This window comes from Eptesicus fuscus, chromosome 5 (assembly GCF_027574615.1).
Source record: "Eptesicus fuscus isolate TK198812 chromosome 5, DD_ASM_mEF_20220401, whole genome shotgun sequence".
In the NCBI taxonomy this organism is placed as follows: Eukaryota; Metazoa; Chordata; class Mammalia; order Chiroptera; family Vespertilionidae; genus Eptesicus; species Eptesicus fuscus.
In genome coordinates, this window is record NC_072477.1 from 28,342,474 (window position 1) to 28,364,812 (window position 22,339).

General features: G+C 37.7%; 1 protein-coding gene across 1 annotated transcript in view; it reads right to left on the reverse strand.

Annotated features, from left to right (window-relative positions):
• GPHN (gephyrin) overlaps window positions 1-22,339 on the reverse strand; it is a 425,375-nt gene that overhangs the window by 242,691 nt on the left and 160,345 nt on the right. Inside the window, exon 4 of the mRNA XM_008138937.3 lies at window positions 4,244-4,336. Within this exon, the coding sequence (XP_008137159.1) occupies window positions 4,244-4,336 (93 nt within the window). The remainder of the gene's footprint in view (window positions 1-4,243; window positions 4,337-22,339) is intronic.

The following is a 22,339-nucleotide window of genomic DNA, read 5'->3' on the forward strand; positions in this document are numbered from 1 at the left end:
TAAAAATACCAAATTCATCTGATGAATGAATGAGTAGATGAAATCTAAAATGTATCCTAGACTTTTACTTAACTCTTAATTTATGATCAAAACAATACATTAGTATACAACCTTTGATTTTGGTGTGGCCTACTACTCTAAAAGTGATGAAAGTTATTTTACTCTGTAAATATTAAGTAGCTTAATATTTTCTAATTTATCGTAATACATTAAACATTTCTTTGTAATTATATAGATCTTTTAATGCTTCTGAAACTTTTATTCCCTTCTCGAATTTATGACTAAAGAGCTTTCACTTCACCTCACTTATATGTCCTTAATTATACTTCTACTTTTTAAAAATAATAAAAGATTCTTTATGTAATAATACCTATTTTAGAAATATGTAATTTTAAAGAGATAAAGGGACACAAAGAGATAATTTTGTATATCAATGATTTCTTATGTTCCACAGAATATTATAATGACTAGCATTTCACCCATGCCAACAGATTATCCATCCTGTTTATAAGATCAGAGAAAATGCAATTTATTTTTTAAAATAAAGCTTTTCATATCAAAATAAAACCAAAAAGTTGAATAGTTTATGCTATTATATGTTAGGTTTGATAATATCTCATGTTTAGAGGCATGGAGTGAGCCAGCAGGCATGTGACTATCAGATGAACTATATGCTAAGACAGAAGGCCTAAAAATAGAAACAAATTCACAATTTAGAAATATCAATTGATTGCATTCTTTCTATAAAATATGTAAATAAGATACAATTTTCTTAACTTGCTATTCCTTTTTTTAAATAGACATTGGAAGAAATCTAAATCTATTCAACTTTTCATCTTCTCTAGGGTTCATACTTATCAATAACAACTTTAGAATGCTTTATTTCATTCACTCAATTCGTTGTTATACCCTTCACTTTTTTCTAACAACACATACATCTCACATACAATCATTCGTTCTGATTGTAGAACAAATTAATTATTGAAAATTACTCACTGTAAAATATTAATGCCTGAAGGGAGTTTTATGTTATTTAACTTTTATCATTAATATTTGTGTTTTCTATCAATAACTTCTGAATCTACTTAACAATATTTGCAACTAGTTGTATATAGATAAATGTGGTCTAGAAATAGTTTCCTCTCTTTTTAGGCATAGTTATGTAAGACAAACAAGTTAAAGACAAATAATTGTATTCTTATAGGCCCAAAATGATGTTTCTGGATTCTTAACTGATATTTCAGTGTTATTTTTAAATATTACAAAAATTGCAACTATTAAGAGTATAGAGGAAGTGGGAAAATTAGTAGAATTATTTCTGGGAGGCCCTACATTGCTTTCATGTTTATTTAATTTTTCAAAAGCTTAACAGTCCTATGGACTCTTGTACATAATCAAACCATAAATATATGAAGTAAAATGAATCTACTAAAGATCATAAATTCACAACGAGTATGTCACCTGTTTTCATAAACAGAGAAGACATATTTATGTATATTTTAAAATCATTTTAAAAACCTAATATAATTGTAGGGTTTTTGCTATAGGCATATATGACTATCTATATCATAAAAGGCCTGTGGTCATGACGCCGTAATGGTGGAACAACCAAAGACTGGTCACCAGGAAGCTGCGTGCATGGCGAGACACGTGCGGGTGGGCAGGGACTTGAGGCGCACACAGGTGGACGGGGACTTGACTCTGGGTCCCGTGTGCCGCCTGGCATGGTGGGAGTCAGTCTGGGTCCTGCCAGTGTGGCGGGTCTGGGTCTCACGCGATATCACACGGCTAGGCCTCTAGTAAGAATATAAGAGTACCTCTAACTGAAAAAACTTTACTTAAGAATAAAGAACTTCTCAATTTCTGATATAATGAAACATACAAGCTTATGGAAAGAGATAAGACTCTTGTCAACTAACAGTACCCAAAAATAGGAATGGGGGATATTACGATATTAGAAAGGTAGAAATTCAAGACTTCTGATTTATATGGAGATGGAAAAGGTAAAATATGAAGCTTACTATATCAAAACTAAAAATAATTTAATAGGATTGTGATGATTTCATGGATATAGTTTAAATCTAGTATAAGACTTTTTATTCATTTGGTAGGTTTATATAAAATTACTACCAAATTTGACCACTTGGTAGTTATGTAGTAACTAAGAAAAAAGTATTTTACCTCTTATAAGTTAATCCTTATATAGCAAGTACTAAAATACTGGCATACTTTTCACTGAATCCTCACAGATACCCTGGTGGACAGGTACTTTTATATTCCTAATTTTATAGGAAACTAAAGCACAGAGCAGTTTAATGACTAGTCTATAATCACCTTGTTAGTAAGTAGCAGAGCCAGAATTCACAGGTCTGAATTTTCAACCTAGCATTTTGGTATTGACTTGAAGCTCCACAGAATACAAAGTACTAAACTTTGTGATGTAAATTATTTCCCCACAATTAAAAATAATGTTGTTATCTGGTTATAAATTAATTCCTGATAATTGTTAATACTTTTCTGATATAAAAATAAGTAATACCATGAAAATATCAAACTACCACACAAAAAATGGCTATATATAAACCTAATTTGATTTCCTTCAAACACTTACACAACACTTAACTCCAAAAATCAATGTCTTCACATAGATAGGCAATTTTCTTATAAACCAGGAGTGGGTAATGTCTGGCCCTTGGGCTGTATAAGGTCCGAGAAATCATTTGGTCTGGCCCTGCCAAGGCATTAGGGGTGAGCTAATTAAGTGCTTGAGCAAATATAGCAGGCTAATTTTTAAGTTGATAATTTTGTATGGCCCGAAAATGATGTTATAAATATCCAAATGGCCCTTGGCATAAGAAAGGTTCCCCACTCCTATTATAAGCAAATCAAAACACAAACACATCTCTAAAGGAGATGGCTTCCCTCGATTGTACTTTTTAAGTTAGCCTCACAGTTTTAAAAAAATGTAAAAATTGGTCAAAGAACCATTTCCCTAAGTACCCAGAGACTAAATAAATTATGTAAGGTTGGCTTCTTTTTTAAGCAGTTGAAGTTAATTTCTCAATTTAACATTATTCTGGCTGATTTAAGGCAAGACCATTTTATTAATAAGCCTACTTATAATATTATTCAAATAATTTCTGTGTCACGATTCTTATTTACATAGAATAGAAACTATTTTACAACTTGTTTAAAAATTTGTATTTTCATATAGAACAGTGGTTCTCAAAGCTTGGAAGTATGGTCTATGGGCCAGTGGCATCAGCATCACCTGCGGCCTTGTTAAAAATACAAAATCTCAGCACCCATTGATTTTACTGAATCAGAAAATCTGTGTGTAGGGCCCAGCAATCTGCTTTGTGGCGCAGGCTAAAGTTTGAAAAACAGGACAGGAATTATTTAATAGGTGCAGAGAAAAAGCTTCTTGCTGATAATAAGATAGTAGATACAATAGTATACTGATTTGAAAACTAGAAGGACATAATTAACTTTAATTTGAAATTCAGCCAAGAAACACTTTTTTGGGAGGTAAAGGAAACAATGTCACAAGTGGTAATATAAATTTGCTTAAGACTCTGAAAGTGACACCTGGTTTATGGCTTCCTCATAAAAAAGGTTTTTTCCCCCTCGTATCAATGAGCACTGCCTACTCTTCATTCTTTCCCTATTTTCCCCCTCTGTGCAAAAGCTGAGGTGATTCTTGTGGCATAAAGCCTAGATATTAATTCTGCTTTTTGATTTATTAAATTCATTTAAAATTATGGAATATACAACCCTTTCTCATCAAAAGAATTGTAAAATTGGTATAAATATTCTATTATAACCATTCTACTGTGCTTTGAGACCAGTGACAAGGGTATCTCAAAAAAAAACCAAAACAGAATTCAGATACAGTTTAAATTATATTAAGAAAGCACACCAGATGCCAAGCTGAGTCAGAGTTCTGTTATCACCTCCTTTGGGAACATGCCTGGAGTTCAGCTGATACCACAGACCACTGAAGAAATGCAGGATTTACCTTCTGGAACAGCTCAACTTCCTCATATTGTATCATTTCTAGTTTACGTCCAAAGAAAAAAGCCAAGAAATATTTTTTACATAATTCTTCCTCAGCAAGTTTTTCATTCTTAGCACCACAAGTCTCTTGTTTTGCCTAGCAGAATTACAAAAGTAATATTAAAAATATTTAAAATAACATGAATAGTTTACTCCTTGAATCTGAGAAAAGCATATTCTATCTCACCTCTGGAGTGACATCTCGTGGTGCAAACCCTGTTCCTCCAGTTGTTAGTATCAAATTAAGTTCCTTTTCATCACACCAATCTATCAGGGTTTCCTGAAAGAAAACAGTAATAATGTCACATGCAGAAGGATGTGCCTGTCTGCTCAAAACACACACATACACAAATACATTATGTACAAAGATGAAAAACAGATTCTTATCATCATAAAAATTTTGAAGCACAATTCATAGAACAATTTCACTGTTGATCAAAACACACTGCATTTTGAGTGTTTATTTTACTCACAGAAAACGAGAATGAAAGCATCAAATTCTTTAAAGTAAATGAAATACATTTACTTTCAATGAAATATCATAAAAATTTATAATTAATATTTGTTATGTAGTCACATGGCATACCTAAGTTCTTTTCAGCCATTCAAAGTATATTCAGGTTAAAAAAATTGAGTACTATCTATGTGTCATTTATATGATCTAATTATTAAAAACCACACCAATCCTTCCAGGTAAATATACATACTTCAATTTCATATTTAAAGAAACAGACTCATTCACTTTTTTTCCCTTTAATGAATTCTGAGAGATCAAGTAACTTATTTGATCATGGGCTCACAAACTAAAAGGAGAAAGAACTAGAATTAAAACTGGATCTGTGGGATCCTCAATATATGTTCCCTACTTTCTACCTGTGATTATGTCAATATTTTCTACTAAGTTTCAACCTGTTTAGGGAAGTTTTATCATTTTACCGGGAATTATTTTACATGATTGCCTTAAAAGAAAGGTGTAGGAATAAATGATTGCTTAAAGTTTTTCCCCTCCACACTACTTATAAAGCTAGAATTACAGAATTATACACCATAAAATTCTGGAGTTGGTAGGGACCTTAGGAGATTTGCCTCTTCATTTTCCAGATAAGACAAGTGAAGTACAAAAGTGGTTAAATAATTTACTCAAAGTTATCTAGCCAGTTTGTAAAGAAGAGGAACTAGGATCTCTTGTCAGTTTACACTATTGATAATTCTACTCATCCATTCTACATTGTAATTATATTTTAAAAACAACTATTATATACACATTATTGCATTATCTTTTTATAATTCCAGTCCAAAATGTAATAATACAACTATATTATTTAATTGCTGATAACGAGGTGTAAAATAAAAGTAGCAGGCTAATACCTAGATGTAAAATACAATATCCTCTGTTCTCAAATTCATCAGTGGCATAAAATGCAGGATAATTAGTTAGAAGGAAATTTGGGGTCTAAAAATGATTCCCCCCCCTTATCTTTGAATATTTTTAAAAATATATATATTTTATTGATTTTTTAGAGAGAGGAAGGGAGAGAGAGAGAGTTAGAAACATCAATGAGAAACATCGATCAGCCGCCTCCTGCACCCCCCTCACTGGGGATGTGCCCGCAACCAAGATACATGCCCTTGACCGGAATCGAACCTGAGACCTTTCAGTCCGCAGGCTGACGCTCTATCCACTGAGCCAAATCGGTTTTGGCTATCTTTGAATATTTTTATTTCAGCCTAGTATCACAGGAATGGAGAGCCCAAAGCTCCAAGTGAAGGGGATATTCCCCCTGCTATGATTTATTAATGGCAACAAACTATTTTTAAAATATATAAATTATAGGCTACTGAGAGCCCAACTGAAGAACTTCCATTCCTGATGTAGTTATAATTTTGTTCTGAGGAAAGCTCACACACAAAATCAATGAGCATTATAATAAAAGTTATTCCAAGGTGGCTCACAAACCAAACTTAAAATTTCCATTGTCTTGTGCTTCTATATTTAAAGTAGAAAAGCATAAATACTCATAATTCTAAGTACTTATTATTTCTAGTCCACACAAAAGTAATTTTATGTCACAATTCAGAAATGAGATTAATTGACCTTGTTCTCCCACTAATGGATCCCATAACACTTCAAATTTCCTTTTAACATTCCAAAGTACTCCTATCAGTACTGGAGTGCCATGCCACAGAATCCTCATCTCTGACCAAATTCCTTTTACATCAGCTCTTGATAAAAAATGATATCAAAATTGCATCAATATCCCAAGCACATACAAAATCTATATCAAATACCAAATTTCAGTACTGTCAATAATAAAAGGGCATTCAAACTTTTCTGAATTCAAAATGCTACTAATATAGTTAAAATAGTCCTTTTATACTAAAGAGTTCTACTGTTTGGCAACAGGCAATACTCTCTTATAACATAATTCATCCAGTGATTAAGTAAACATTTACTGAGTATCTATACCATATATTAGGTGTTAAAAGTTAAAGAAATAAATGAAAGATTGATCCTGGTTTCAAAGAACTCATAGTTAAGTAACGCTTCTCACCTTGATTATATACTGGAATTATATAGGGAGCTTGAACCAGCATCAGTGGTTCCCATCTTTGGTACAACCTGAGCATTAGGATTTTTAAAAGCTTCCCAGGTATTATTTAAATGCAGCCAAGCAATTGAGAATTACTAAGGAGATAATTAGTTCAGTTATCTGAAACTGAATTTCAGTTTACTCAAATACAGCTCAAGTTTAGTTGCATCTTAGAAATATTACTTGTTTTTCTATTCTCAGGATGAATAACTGGTAACACCTACTGTAAAGACTTCTTTCATTTACATAATATTTGATACTGTTTTCTTTGTTGCTTTTTTTTCCCCTCAATCCCTTTACCTTTTTACCCAGCCATGCAACCCTCCTACTCAAGAGGGTAAATGGGAGATAAATGGTGATGGAAGGAGATTTGACTTGGGATCGTAAACACACAATACAATGTACAGATGATGTATTATAGAACTGCACACCTAAAACCTATATTATTAACCAACTAGGGGCCCGGTGCACGAAATTCGTGCACTGGGGAGGGGGGATCTCCTCAGCCCAGCCTGCCCCCTCTCACATACTGGGAGCCCTCAGGGGATGTCCTACTGAGGCTAAGGAGCGGGCCTAAGGAGCGGGCCTAAGCTGAAGGAGCGGGCCTAAGCCGAAGTCTGGCCTCCCTTTGTGAGAGACAACCAGGCTGATCAGGGAAAGGCACCAGCCCCATCACCCCACTGCTGGAGCCACTGCAAGTCACCGCAGCCACCAAGGTGTTTTCATCAACACGGACTCCAGTCCCTTCACCAAGAAAAAATGACAACTTTCTTTAGGCATTTTCAAGATGTGTCTTTCATAGAATATGACATTTCTTTCTTTCTTTTTTTTTTTTTATCCTCACCTGAGTATATGTTTCCAATGACTTTTAGAGAATGTGAAAGAGAAAGGGAAAGACAGAGAGAAACATCAAAGTGAGAGGAATACTTAGATTGCTTGCCTCCTTCATGAGCCCTGACCTGGGCCCCAGCCAGGGAGGAGCCTGCAACTTAGGTACATGCCCTTGATCAGAATCTAACCTGGACTCTGCGGTTGGCAAACCTAGGCATTATCCACTGAGCCAAACCGTGTAGGGCAGGTTATGACATTTCTTAGCCCTCCAGCAGCAGACCTTCGTTTTTTTCTCCAGGAGTGTAGTGGAAAAGCCTTAGATTACCTTTTTGGATTCTTATACCCAAGTTACTAAGAACATTACCAGTGGCATACAGGGAGCTTAGCCAATGAGCAGTCAGAAAAGGTATTTCTTCTGTAGTTCACACCTATCTCCTGTGATCTCTGGCTCCGCCCCTGCCAAGGCCTAAAGCCTCCAGCCCTTGGCAGGGGACCCCCAGCTGGCTCGATCGCCAGGCTCTGCCCCTGGCCAAGGCCTCAAGCCTCTGTTTGAGGCTCAGGCCCTGGGCAGGGACCTGCAGCTGGCTCCACCCCCAGCCAAGGCCGCAAGCCTCTGTTTGAGGCTCGGGCCTTGGGCAGGGACCCCCAGCTGGTTCCGATTGCCCGCAGGGATCCACAGCTGGTGCAATCGCCGCTCCACCCACGGCCAAGGCTGCAAGCCTCTAGGCTTGGGCTCTGGGCAGAGACCCCCAGCTGGCTCTGATCACCCGCAAGGGACCCCAGCTGGCTCAATCGCCTGGCTCCACCCCCAGCCAAGGCTGCAAGCCTCTGGCTGAGGCTTGGGCCCTGGGCAGGGACCCCCAGCTGGCTCCGATAGCCCTCAGGGGACCCCAGCTGGCTCCGATCGCCAGGCTCCGCCCCAACGGCCAAGGCTGCAAGCCTCTGGCCAAGGCTTGGGCTCTGGGAAGGACCCCCAGCTGGCTCTGATCGCCTGCAGGGGACCCCAGCTGGCTCTGATCACCTGTGGGGGACCCCTGCTGGCTCCGATCTTCCCCTCTGATCTTCAGCTCCAATATCCCAGTTCCAACAACTGCTGCTCTCCAAGGCTGCAGCCATCTTGGTTAGGTGTATTTGCATATTCGCTTTCTGATTAGCTGGTGGGCGTGGCTGGTGGGCGAGGCTTGTGAGTGTAGCGGAGTGATGATTTGCATATTACTGTTTTATTAGATAGGATGTCACCCGAAAAATTTCAATAAAAATAAAAATTAAAAAATAAATATTTGATATATTGAGCTCAAAGGATTAAGGACTGTTTGAGTAGTCATATAATTATTTAACAAGAAAATATTTCTGGGCATTCTTTCACTCAGGTACTTTATTAGATAACTAGAGGCCTGTTGCACGAAGAGATTCGAGCAATAGGCCTTCCTTCCCTTGGCTTCCAGCACCAGTTTTCCTCCGGCACCCAAGGCCCAGGCCTTCGCTCTGGCCAGAGTCTGCCTTCTTCATCTTTGCTGCAGACTCCGGCCAGCGTCTGCCATCTTTGTCTTTGCTGCTTCGCTGCAGACTCTGGCCGGAGTCTGCCGTCTTCGTCTTTGCTGCAGACTCCAGAGTCTGCAGTCTTGTCTTCACTGCGGCACTCCGCTCCTGTAGATCACTTCGGCCCCCGCCCTCCCTCTCATAGCAGGCATCCTGCCCCGCCTGGCCACTCCGCGCCTGAAGCAGCTGGGTGGCTGCCATCTTTGGCCTTCTAATTTGCATACTCACTCTGACTTGCTGTGGGCATAGCAGAGGTATGGTCAATTTACATGTTTGTCTATTATTAGGTAAGACAGGAAACAAAGATGAATGAGGAACCGTCCTTTGTCTAGAGTCAAGAAGAGGAGCTCTGGGCCCACAGCTGTCTAGACCCTTGATACTAAAAGTATTACCTAATGACCAATGACATTGTATAACCTGGGAACTTGTTAGAAATACAGAATCTCTGTGTCCTCTTTCGAAAAGTGTCTATTTAGGCCCTTTGCCCATTTTTGATTGGATTGTTTATCTTCCTTTTTTAAGTTGTATGTGTTCCCTGTAAATTTTGGAGATTAAACCCTTATCAGAGATAACATTGGCAAATATGTTCTCCCATGCAGTGGGCTTTCTTGCTGTTTTGATGGTTTCTTTTGCTGTGCAGAAGCTTTTTATTTTGATGTAGTCCCATTTGTTTATTTTCTCTTTAGTTTCCATTTGCCCTAGGAGCTGTATCAGTAAAAATATTGCTACGACACATCTCTATTTTGCTGCCTATGGAGTCTTCTAAGATTTTTATGGTTTCCCGTCTTATGTTTAAGTCCTTTATAAATTTTGAGTTTATTTTTGTGTATGGTGTAATTTGGTGGTCTAGTTTCATATTTTTGCAAGTTATCTATCCAATTTCCCCAACATCATTTATTGAAGAGACTGTCCTGACTCTATTGTATGCTCTTGCCTCCTTTGTCAAATATTAATTGAGCATAATGGCTTGGGGCGATCTCTGGGATCTATGTTCTGTTCCATTGGTCTATATGTCTGTTCTGTGCCAGTACCAGGCAGTTTTGAGAACAGTAGCTTTATTATATAGCTTGATATCTGGTATTTTGATCCCTCCAACATTGTTCTTTCTCAAGATTGCTGCAGCTATTTGGGGTCTTATTTTTAACTCCAGATGATTTTTTAGAGAGATTGTTCCAGGTCTTTGAAATATGCCCTTGGTATTTTAATGGGGATTGCACTGAATCTATAGATTGCTTTGGGTAGTATGGACATTTTAATGATGTTGATTCTACCAATCCATGAACACGATATATTCTTCCATTTGTTTATGTCTTCCTGTATCTCTTTTTTCAGTGTCCTGTAATTTACTGAGTACAGGTCCTTTACCTCCTTGGTTAAATTTATTTCTAGGTATCTTAATTTTTTTGTTGCAATGGTAAATAGGATTGTTTTTTTTTGTGTTTTTTTTTTTTTTTTTAGTTTTTCTTTCTGTGAGTTCATTATTGGTGTATAAAAAAGCCATAGATTCTTGGGTGTTGATTTTGTATCCTGCTACATTGCTAAATTCATTTATTAAGTCTAGTAGTATTTTGGTGGCCAAGAGACATATGAAAACATGCTCAAAGTAACTAATCATCCGAGAGATGCAAATCAAAACATCAATGAGGTACCATCTCACACCTGTTGAAATGGCTATCATCAACAAATCAATAAACAACAAGTGCTGGCGAGGATGCGGAGAAAAAGGAACCCTCTTGCACTGCTGGTGAGAATGCAGGCTTGTGCAGCCACTGTGGAGAACAGTATGGTGTTTCCTCAAAAAGTTAAAAATGGAACTTCCATTTGACCCAGTGATCCCACTTCTAGGACTATATCCCAAGAAACTAGAAATACCAATCAGAAAGGACATATGCACCCCTATGTTCATAGCAGCACAATTTACAATAGCTAAGATTTGGAAACAGCCTAAGTGCCCATCAGCAGATGAGTGGATTAGAAAACTGTGGTACATCTACACAATGGAATTCTATGCTGCTGTAAAAAAGAAGGAATTCTTACCATTTGCAACAGCATGGATGAAACTAGAGTGCATTATGCTAAGCAAAATAAACCAGTCGGAGAAAGATAAATATCACATGATCTCACATGTGGAATATAATGAACAACATAAAATGATGAACAAAAATAGAACCAGACATAGAAGCATCAAACAGATTGTACAACCTATGAGGGAAGGCAGGGGGTGAGGGAATAAGAGATCAACTAAAGGAATTGTATGCATGCATATGAACAAAATCAATCGAAACAGACAGTAGGGGGTTGAAGACTTGTGCTTAGGGGTCGGGGTGGCAGGGGAGAGGTCAATGGTGGGGGGAGGAGACTCATATAATACTTTAAACAATAAAGAATTTTAAAAAAGAAATATTACCATAGTTGTGCTAATAAAAATAGAAACTAAGTGTTGAATATAAAGAATATCCCAGGATTATTCAAATGGCATCATTTCTACAGATAAATAAATAAAATTCAGAATAACCATTAAAGAAAAGAAATACAGAATCTCAGGTCCCATCCCAAACCTAATGAATCAGAATCTGCATTTTTAGAAAGACTCTTCAAGGTAACATATTTACACATTAAACTGGACTAATTATGCTTTCTATGTAACATGAAGATAATGAATCTATTTTTCTATGGCATCAGATAACCTGAAAGCAATTTATCTTAACATACTATTTGTTTCAGCACCTATAAGATTCCTTTCATTCTGAGATATATCTTAATATCTGGCTGCCTCTACCAGATAGTATGTCATTGAGAATTCTACATGAGCCACCGTTATGAAAAATTGCTCTGCGTCCATTGCAAAAATAAGGCTGAAGGCATCTTCTATTTTAATGATTAATTTTCCCTTATGTTGAATGTATTTCTTTATAAATTTATTGCCTGGAGCTTCCAGGTTAGCATAGTAGAAAGAAGTTGTAATCACAGAATTTCCTCCTCTCATCTAACTAAAATGAAAAAAATTTAAAAATTAGAAGAAAACATATCCACTAGCAACAATTAAGTAAGAAGATTCATGTCACAAATCTCAAAAGTTAGATAGTCAAGGACAGAAATAAAGGATCTTTGAGAAGCAGTGCAGCACAGTGAGGCTCCTAAAGCTGCTTTGGCTCCCAAAGAAATTATATGGTAAATTATCAAAATCCTAAAAATTCTCACTAATACCTTCAAATCAAGAGCAATGCAAACTAAGAGAACCAAGATAGCAGCATAGGTAAATGCTGGTAATCATCACCTCCCACAACCACATCAAAATTACAACTAAAATACAGAACAACCATCATTAAGAACCACAGGTAATTTGGCTGAATATAAGTCCAAACAACTAGAGAAGTAAAGAAGAAAGTATACTCAAACTGGTAGTAGGGGCAGAGGCATGGAATTGGCTGGTATGTCAACCATGTGTGGCATTTGTTTTAATCGGGAGGGGTATCTCTGCTGTGGAGGCCTCCCATGGGAAGGGGTCCCACCCTCATACCAGACACCCCAGCCCAGGGTTCCAGAGCTGAGAGGAGAAGTCCCCATTACTTCAGGCTGTAAACACCAGTGGGGATTATGTCTGACTGATACAGCGGCTGCTGGGAACCCAGGTAGTTTCTCTTAAAGGGCAGGCACATGAACTTACAAGGTCCTAATCCCTCTGAGTTCCAGCACTCGGTGGAGGCATTAGGGGAACTAGGGACATACGAGGAGAAAATGGATTGTCTGGTATTGGGGCAGGAACTCAGGGGCAGCTTTCCCCTAGAAGGGAGTGATTGCAGAGGTCATATGCCTGTGCTGGGATCTCCCCTAATGCAGAACTGAATGACAGTCATATCTGAGTTTCCTTCCACGTGGTTCACACTGTTCACTCCACCCTGATAATTCTGTGAGAGCCCATCCCATCTAATTTGCAGCCCCACCCAAGCTGTTTTCAGTGGCTTTTCCATATGAATGTCCTATCCTGGCTCAGCCTTCAGACTTCCCTAAAATCTCTCAAGTAGCAGCTGGCATCAGCATGCCCCATACCTAAGTGGCTCAAGACCCAACACAACAACCAGCCTGCCTTGCTTCACAGTTTGGCCTTGCCTGGGCACTTCCATGCCCAATACAAGAAGCAGCCATCTACAGATCACTTTGTAGAACCTGCCAAGTGGCCTCAGGCAGTGGCTGACTTTGCACCTCCCAGGAGGCCCCAGAGCTAGTATACCCAGTAGACAGCTTCAGATGTCGCCAGATTACAACTCTATACTTCTACAAGCAACACACTCAAGGGACAGCCTCCAGTGAAAACCAAAGACTCACTGAAGCAAGTCCTGCTCCATAGGGGTGTCTCCTGCATAGCAGCTCTTCCACTGTAGTCATAGCTGGTCCTCACACCTAATAGGCCTAGAGGTCAACTCCTACCAGTGACACCAACAGCAATCAAGGTTCAACTACAACAAGACTGTGCACACAGACAACACAGGGGTGCACGTAGGGTGTCTAGCTCAGGTGACTGGGGAGGCTGAGCCACTGGGCTCTATATGACATCTAATACACAAGGCCACTCTACCAATTCCAGGAGACATAGCAGCTCTACCTTATACATAAAAAAACAAAACAAAACAACAACAGCAACAACAAAAAAAAAACACCACAGGGAAGCAGCCAAAATGGGAGACAAAGTAATATGTCACAAATGAAAGAACAGAAGAAACCTCCAGAAAACAAACTAAATGAAATGGAAGCAAGCAAACTACAAGATACAGAGTTCAAAACAATGATTATAAGGTTGATCAAGGATCTTAATGAGAGCTTCAAGGGACTTAGTGAGAATTTCAAAGACATGAAAAAGGAACAGTCATAAATTAAGCATACACTAACTGAAATAATAATTTACTGGGATTCAACAGTACAGTAGGGGATTTCAAGAATCAAATCAATGATTTGGAACATGAGGAAGCAAAAAACACCCAATCAGGCCCTAACCGGTTTGGCTCAGTGGATAGAGCATCGGCCTGCAGACTGAAAGGTCCCAGGTAGGATTCCAGTCAAGGCCATGTACCTTGGTTGCGGGCACATCCCCAGTGGGAGGTGTGCAGGAGGCAGCTGATCGATGTTTCTCTCTCATTGATGTTTCTAACTCTCTATCCTCTCCCTTCCTCTCTGTAAAGAAATCAATAAAACATATTAAAAAAAAAAACACAAAAAAACAACAACAACAACAAAACACCCAATCAGAAGAGCAAAAAGAAAAAAGAATCCAAAATATGAAGATAGTGTAAGGAGCCTCTGGGACAACTTCAAGGGTATAATATTTGCATTATGGGGGTGTCAGAAGGAAAAGAGAGAGAGTTAGATATTGAAAACTTACTTGAAGAAATAATGGCAGAAAAGTTCCCCTACCTGATAAAAGAAATAGATTTTACAAGCCCAGGAAGTGCAGAGTCCCAAACAACAGGAACCCAAAGAGAGCCACACCAAGACACAACAAAATTAAAATACCAAGAGTTAAAGACAATGAGAGAATCTTATAAACATCAAGAGAAAAGCAATTAGCTACAAGGAAGTACACACATAATTGTCAACTGATTTCTCAACAGAAGGTTTGCAGGTCAGAAGGGAGTGGCAAGAAATATTCAAAGTGATGCACAGCAAGGACCTACAACCAAGATTACTACACCCAGCAAAGCTATCATTTAGAATTAAAGGTCAGATAAAGAGCTTCACAGATAAGAAGAAGGTAAAGGAATTCATCACCACCAAGCCAGTATTACATGAAATGTTGAAGGGTATTCTCTAAGACGAGGAAGAAGAAAAGAAGAAGAAAAAAAGATAAAAAAATATGAACAATAAAATGGCAATAAATACAATTGAATTTAAAAATAAAAATAAATGAACAAGGAATCTAATGAACAAAATAAACTGATGAGTAAAATATAAAAAGAGGCATGGAAACATGGAACAGATTGACGAATCTCAGAGAGAAGGGTGGTGGGGTGCTGGATGCTAAGTCCAGCAGGTCATTATAAATGCAAGAAGTCCTGAAAAGGTTGAATGGACTCTTTCAGCAAGACTAAAAATCTGCATGTTATTACCTGCTGCTGGAACAGCCGAAGGCAATTCCCCCAACCTGATGATCCTTTATTGTTTACTGAACCTTACCTTTGATATGTATATCTGCTATGCTAAATGTATGAATAAAAAGCCCTGCGCCCGGAGATTCAGGGAACTTAGTTACTAAAGCTAAGCCTCCCCTAGATTCCCTGAAAAATGCCTCCCAAATTTACATTTCATATCTAGTTTATCCATTTATGTGCAGCCCCTTTTCCAGATTCCTTGAACCCTTGAAGATGCTGAGAAAGACCATGGCATTTATGGCCCCTGAGACAAGGACATCTGGAGAAGATTCGCCAGAGCGAAGAGAAGAAGTTCATCACCAGTAAAAGTGGGTCACCAAAAATTCAGTGGGGAGATTCACTGCATGTAAAGCATGCACCAAGCCTTGGAGGTCACGAGCCAAGGTGGGCAAGAAAGTCTTTTGTTTTAAGCCAGGCCATAATAGGGAAGGATTTGACCAAAAGGCAAAAATATCATTGTAAATTTTTAGCTTCCATGCAAAAGGATAAAGAAATTAAAATGTCAAAAGGTACTCTTTTAAATCACGCTCAAGGAAAATGAATGCTGTTGTCATCTTTAACTATGTGGGGTCTTGTTCAAACTGTATTATGCCTAATTCATATCGGGGATAAAAAGTCCGTAATAAGAAAAAAGGCCTCACCAGATCCTCTGCTTCTACATAGAGAGGGTGGAACTGTTAATCCTCTCGCTGAGGAACTCTCTGATGCTTTGTTTAAAAATTACTATAGAACGCCTTGGGACAGGCAGATTTTAGCTAAAATAACTTTAAAGGCCAATCAATGCTATGGAGAGCAGTACAGGAAAAGATTCAGGAAAAGAATTGTGATTTATTAGGTCTTGTCTATATGTTATATAATTATTGTTTTATCTGTCATTTTTGTTTGGTTTAAAGTATTTATTGTTAGTCTATTAACCTTTTGCACTTGGATGTTGAGTGTGACTTGACACGGTTAGCATTAGAATAAAGGAATCGGGAAAAAAGCAAGCGAGTGCAAAGCGTTAAGCATGCCTTTAATTTAATAAGAAAGGGTGACCAGGTCAGTTACTGAATTTCCCCAAAGCAAGCAGGATATGGGGGTTGGGAGACACGTGGTGATCCTGTAAAATGCATGCCCACTCCTGAGAGTACTATTAGAAAAAAATCTCACTTCCACCATGTTTTTTCCCGGTCCATCATTTAAAAATTTAGCAGAATTTAGTAATGCATCTGGGATTTCTGTACTCTTAAAGAGAGAAAGCTAGCTTAAGACAAAAAGTGTGCACAGTCCGATTTTGGATTTTAGATCGTTTTGGGCTAAGTTTAAATCTCTTTACGGATGCTACAGAATGAACCCAAAGCCATTTTTCCCTCAAAAAGATGGTGGAGATGACCCAAGGAAAAAATATAGGCTAGGTCTGGGCAATAAGATGGGTATTTCCATAATAAAGGGTAGTTTTTGAATAATAATGGACCGCATTCCAAAGTTAACATTAAGGCCACTAGAAGTCAGTAAATGATCTCTGTTACAGAATTTGCCAAATAAAATGCCTTGGATAATAATAATTGGCTTTAGAACCTCAAAATCGTTGAAACATGAATAAAATAATATATTAATTATGAAGGTCCATCAGTCCGGGGGAAAACTTGTTTTGCTCCTTGATGGAAGAGGGGGTTGGTCACATTCCTCTAAGGAAAGAATGTGGTGATTTTACATTTAAATAGCTCCCTTCTTCCCCCTCCTTTTGCTAGCCAGAAACGTGGTTTTCCAAAGTCTATGGCAACTTAAAACTTTGGGGTTTGCTAAATTAAATAATAAAACATTTATTAAATATCTAGGTATTTTGAAATGACAGAGTACTGAAATGTTAATCTGAATTTGCCTCATAAGAAAAAAAGAGGATAGATTTGAATCTATTAATTAAATGTCTTGTATTTTATTTGAAATATATATTTAAAAAATATGATGTTATTGCTAATCTGAGAAATGCTAAGTACATAAGTTGCCAGCAAAATTTAAGGCTTTGAAGAGTTTAAAAATTCAAATTAAGTTGGGAAAAATCATATAGTTGTGATTACAAAATGCATAAAGTATAGAAATTTATTTTTGAGAAAATAATTCTTGTATTTTCTCTGGAGAAATTAGTAGTTCAAAATATATTGTAGTAGTAAAATTTCAACCTAAGAAATAAGAAGGATTAATTCTGTGGTCTGAACCAAATTTTTAATATAAAAACCAGTTTAAATTTAATTGATATCTTTTAGAACAATTATAAAAAGTATATAACATAATCATTGGGATATATATATATATATATATATATATATATATATATAATGATCTTTCCAAGTTAAATTTCAAGACTTTAACCGAGAGATGGATTTTGAAGCATTTCATGGGCCCTGGAGTGGTTCAAGAATTTATTCTCTCTTCTTAAAAGAAGTAATTTTGAATTAGGCCAATCTAATATACTTGAAATCTTGTGGAAAGCTTTATAAAATAAAAATTAATGACTATATTTTATTTATATACATATATTTTAAATGTTATGGGGGTTTTGGCCTCTAAGGGAGGGCAAGACAAAGTAGCTAAATATTTCTTAAGATTCAGCAACGAAATTTTAAAGACAAAAGCCCCAGGCAGCCTGCTTTCAGACAGGCTGGTGGAGGTGGGGGGGACGGAATTTGTACCTCCTAAGTCAAACGTATAAGTTTGCTTTTTCAATAAAGATGCCTCCTTTAATTACTTAATAAATTAGTTTTTTAAAATATAATCAAGGTCTCATATAATTTCAGTTAAATGAGAAGCCAATGTTTTTATAAGCAGTTGGCTTTAACAAAGGCCACCATAAAAATTTGCATTCCTGAGACCTCCCATAATCCCTCTGTATATGCAAATGAGCACTGGCAAAAAGGAATACTGTTTAAAAGTAAATTTTAAGCTTAACAAAAAGGAGAAATTTAAAAATTTTACAATATCTTCTGCTAATATTTACAGGGTAAACTGAAGGTTATTATTCAAGCATTAAATCTAATCATTAGTCGTCACCATAATAATAAAGAGAGTCACTTGAAATGTATTCGCAATATTGGTCAACATCTGAAAAGCAACCATTTAGGTTGCTTGGTGTAAAAGAAAGAAAAAGATTTTTAAAAGAAACTCTCTAAAGGTGGTCTAGAAATTACTCTGGGAAGAAATAAAGAGAGGTTTCTTTCAAATGTCTGGAAAACTATCATTAAAAGTCAATGTATTAAGCCTCAAAAAGAAAAGTAAATGATTTGCATTTTGCCTCCTTAAACAAAGCGTATGTGAATATGCTCAAAGACAGCAGAAATTTGATTAGTGTCATTTACTGTCCATACCCAAGGACAAATAAAGTTAAAAAATAAGCCTTATTTCAGACTGATTTAAATTAGCAAGTTGAAATAAGTGGATATTCAGGGAAACTTAGTTGTACTAGGCAGGAAATTATTCCTGGAGCATTAACTAATTTTTTACTGATGATTCATCTCATAGTAAAATTGCTTAACATGCGATGAATCCCAAATCAGTCATATTTCTATGCAAAGAATTAAATTAAAAAGCTATCAAGACTGCATTGCAGGATTTTCAAAAGTCCCTTGATATTATTTAAAACAAAAAAAAGGGGGGGGGATAATGGGAGTAATCTCCTTAATTAGTTAAAAATTTTTACTTAAAAAATTTTTTTTTCATTTGTAATGCTGATGGCAAGACACACATGGTATCAGAATAAGCCAAAGGAAAATGGTTTGGGCAAAATGAAAAGATCCCAAGTCTAGTTTATAGAAGGAAGGATCCCTTTATTAACCTGTGGTTAAGAATATGCTTATATATTTCCAGAAAACTCCTCTAAGCCCCTGTGGATTCCTGCAACAATGGATCTGAGAGTGGAACTAACCAGACTACTCTAGCCACAGATGGCAGCGGCCCCAAGCAATACTCTGAGGAGACAAAGGAGAAACCTTCCAGAAATAGGGGATGGTAAAGACGCCTTGCCATGCTAGCAGTCAGCAGCTCTGCATCACTGCAGGTTGCCCGGGACCAAGCCAAAAAAGGTCAGACCTGCACTGCCACCATTTGTCCACCCTCCAGAACTGGAATATCATTGCTGTCATGTCACAGGGGACAGTAATTGGGAAGGGTACCCGTAAAAAAAACTGTTGGACAGTGATTGGAAAGGGGACTCAAAGAACTGTTGGCCCAGAATGGAGCTTACTGCAGACTGATTACTTGGATGACTGGCAGCAATTTAAAAGGACATGAAAAGAACTCAATCCTTTCCATTGAATTTAAAAATCTTAAAAGGACCCAAGCTCTGCAAATGGCATACATTCTTATTAAATTTATTAAATCAAAAAGGGTGACAGGCTGGTGGATAAGTCCAGTGGGTCATAATAAATGCAATTAGTCCTCAAAAGGTTGAATGGACTCTTTCAGCAGGACTGAAAATCTGCATGTTATTACCTACTGCTGGAACAGCTGAAGGCAATTCCCCCAACCTGATGGTTCTTTATTGTTTGCCAGATCTTACCTTTGATATGTATATCTGCTTTGCTAAAGGGAAAAATGTGTGAATAAAAAGCCCTGGGCCTGGAGATTCGGAGAGCTCACCACTAGAGTGAAGCCTCCCCTAGCTTTCCCCCATGCCTTCCAAATTTATATTTCATGTCTAGTTTATCCATTTACGTGCAGCCCCTTTTCCAGATTCCTTGAAGCTTTCCAGATGCTGAGAAAGACCCCAGCAGTGGGGGTGTGAACGGGAAGAGATTAACCAAAGATCTTATATGCATACTAGAGGCCCAGTGCATGAATTCATGTACCTCAAAAGGAACTGTGTGCTGCGAGGCTGCGGTGGGCACAGAGGCGGGTCTCAGCCCATTCTCCGTGCCTCCGCCTGGCCCCTCCCACCATGGCCCCTGGTCACCAGTCTGCCAGCAGCCCCGCTCACGCAGCCGCTGCTCCCACATGCTGACAGCGCTGGCCCCGTTTGCACCCACTGACAGTGAGGAGCAATTGGGGCTGGGCAGGCACCAGGTGCCGGGAATTGGTGTGAGCAGGGCCAGTGCTGGCAGCAGGTATGAGCACCGGGCAGGACGGTATGTGGAAGCAAAGAATTTTCAGTAACGACCAGAGGCTTGCCCCGATGACAGCGACTGGCGCCCCATCTTGGTCTGGCACCCCTGCTCACCTGCTCTACCATCCCACCACAGCCGATGCCTGCCAGGTTCCATGCTCTGACGCCTGTTGCCAATGCCTGCCATGTTTCGCGCACCCCCTGGTGGTCAGCGCACGTCATAGTGACCAGTTGTTGCATTGTTTGGTTGTTCTGCAGTTTAATCTATTTGCATATTAGCCTTTTATTACACACGATATGCATTACCTCTGGACTCAGACAATAGAGTGGTGAAGGCCTGAGGTGGGGCAGGAATTGGGTGGAGGGGGATAGTGGGGGGGAAAGGGGGACATTTGTAATACAGTAAGTCCTCAGGTTACATCAGAGATCCCTTCCTATGGTGCGATGTAACGTGATTTTCACCGTATGTCAGAACCCACCTACATAAGCACCTACATCACTCACATGGAGCACATACACAGCAGTAATGAAGTGAAACAGTAAAAAAAAAATTAAAAGAAAGATAACAATTCCTGACCTTTACTTGTGGCAAATAAATAATAAAAAACATAAAGCACATATGTATATATGTTGAAATGACGGAACTTTTTTTTTTACATAAATAAATGGGAGATGGCAACGTAACCACGAAATGACGTACATCGAGTCCAATGTAACCCAAGGACTGCCTGTACTCTCAACAATAAAGATTTAAAAGTTAAAAAAAAAAAAGAGATGCAATCTCTGAGAGACTCCTCTTTTTAATCTTGTAAGCAACTGCTATGTGAAACAAATAAAACAAGGGCTTACTCTATGATCAATATGAGGTTCCAGGGACAAATGCACACTGAAATGGGATACTAATCTGAAACCTAATGATACCCCCACATACTAATGAGTTAAACTATTATCTAGACAGCAAGACTCTAGTATTGGACATTTAGTAAAATCTCAGAGAGAAAAGCAGAACATCCCAACAAATATATATGGTCTCTAGTTTCTTACTTCCTCCCATTTTCTCTGTGCCAAATCTGTCAGATCTCATATAGTCCAGGTTGACTTTATCTTTCTTCCAACATCTAGGTAATAGTCTGTGAAATAAACTCAGTTTGAGGACTGGATACTATTCACTCAGGTTTGTGTTTTTTTTTTAATAATCATATTATTATCAAAATTTGAAGGTAATCAGAGGATAAGTAGAAGAAACTAACACTGCTCATATTCTTATCATGAGTAGTGATTCAACCAATTTTGTCTGAGGTTTAAAAAGATAGTTAAAAATACGACTGTAACCTATTAATTATTTTCTCTCTTTTTAACTTTAGAGAGATATCTGTTTAATACATTACATCTCTTGTAATATGCTCTTTTATTCCCTTTCTTTTTCTTCTTTTTAAATGAAATAAAATACTATTCAATATTAACTTTAGGAAATTATTCTAATTTTGTATAGCTGTCTTTCACTCAAACATCCTTCCAGTCTTCTATCTATAATAGAGGCATAGAAAGATGTTGGTATGTTTTACAACTAATCTTAATAATGGTATTTCTAGGTGACTAGATTTGAAATACATTTCTTTTCTTCTTTTTTTGAGTTTTGATAGTATTTATAATTTGCATGTATTATTAAAGAATAACTTTAAAAATTAAATTTTCTGTTATTTGTTCATTCTGATACTTAGTACCCTAGTGTCTCATTTTCCCTCATTTTCAGCCAGCTCTGAAAAAAATTTTGTCACCTACAATTATGCATATACTACTGTGGTAGATTAAATATGGCCACGTAGTCTTTATAAATCCTCCTGTAGAGAGGTGGAGTCTATTTCCACAACATTTGCATCTTGGCAGGACTTATGACTTTGACCAATAGAATGGGGCAGAAATCATGGTGTGTGAGTTCTGAAGCCTAGGTCTCAAAAGGCTTTACAGTTCTGCCTTCATTATTTTGATAATCTTCTTTCACCATGAAAACCAGACCAAGGTAAATAATGGAATGATGAAAGACCACGTGGAGAGAAAGGTGTAGCAGAACAGACAGCAATGTCCCAGACATTTAAGTGAGGTCA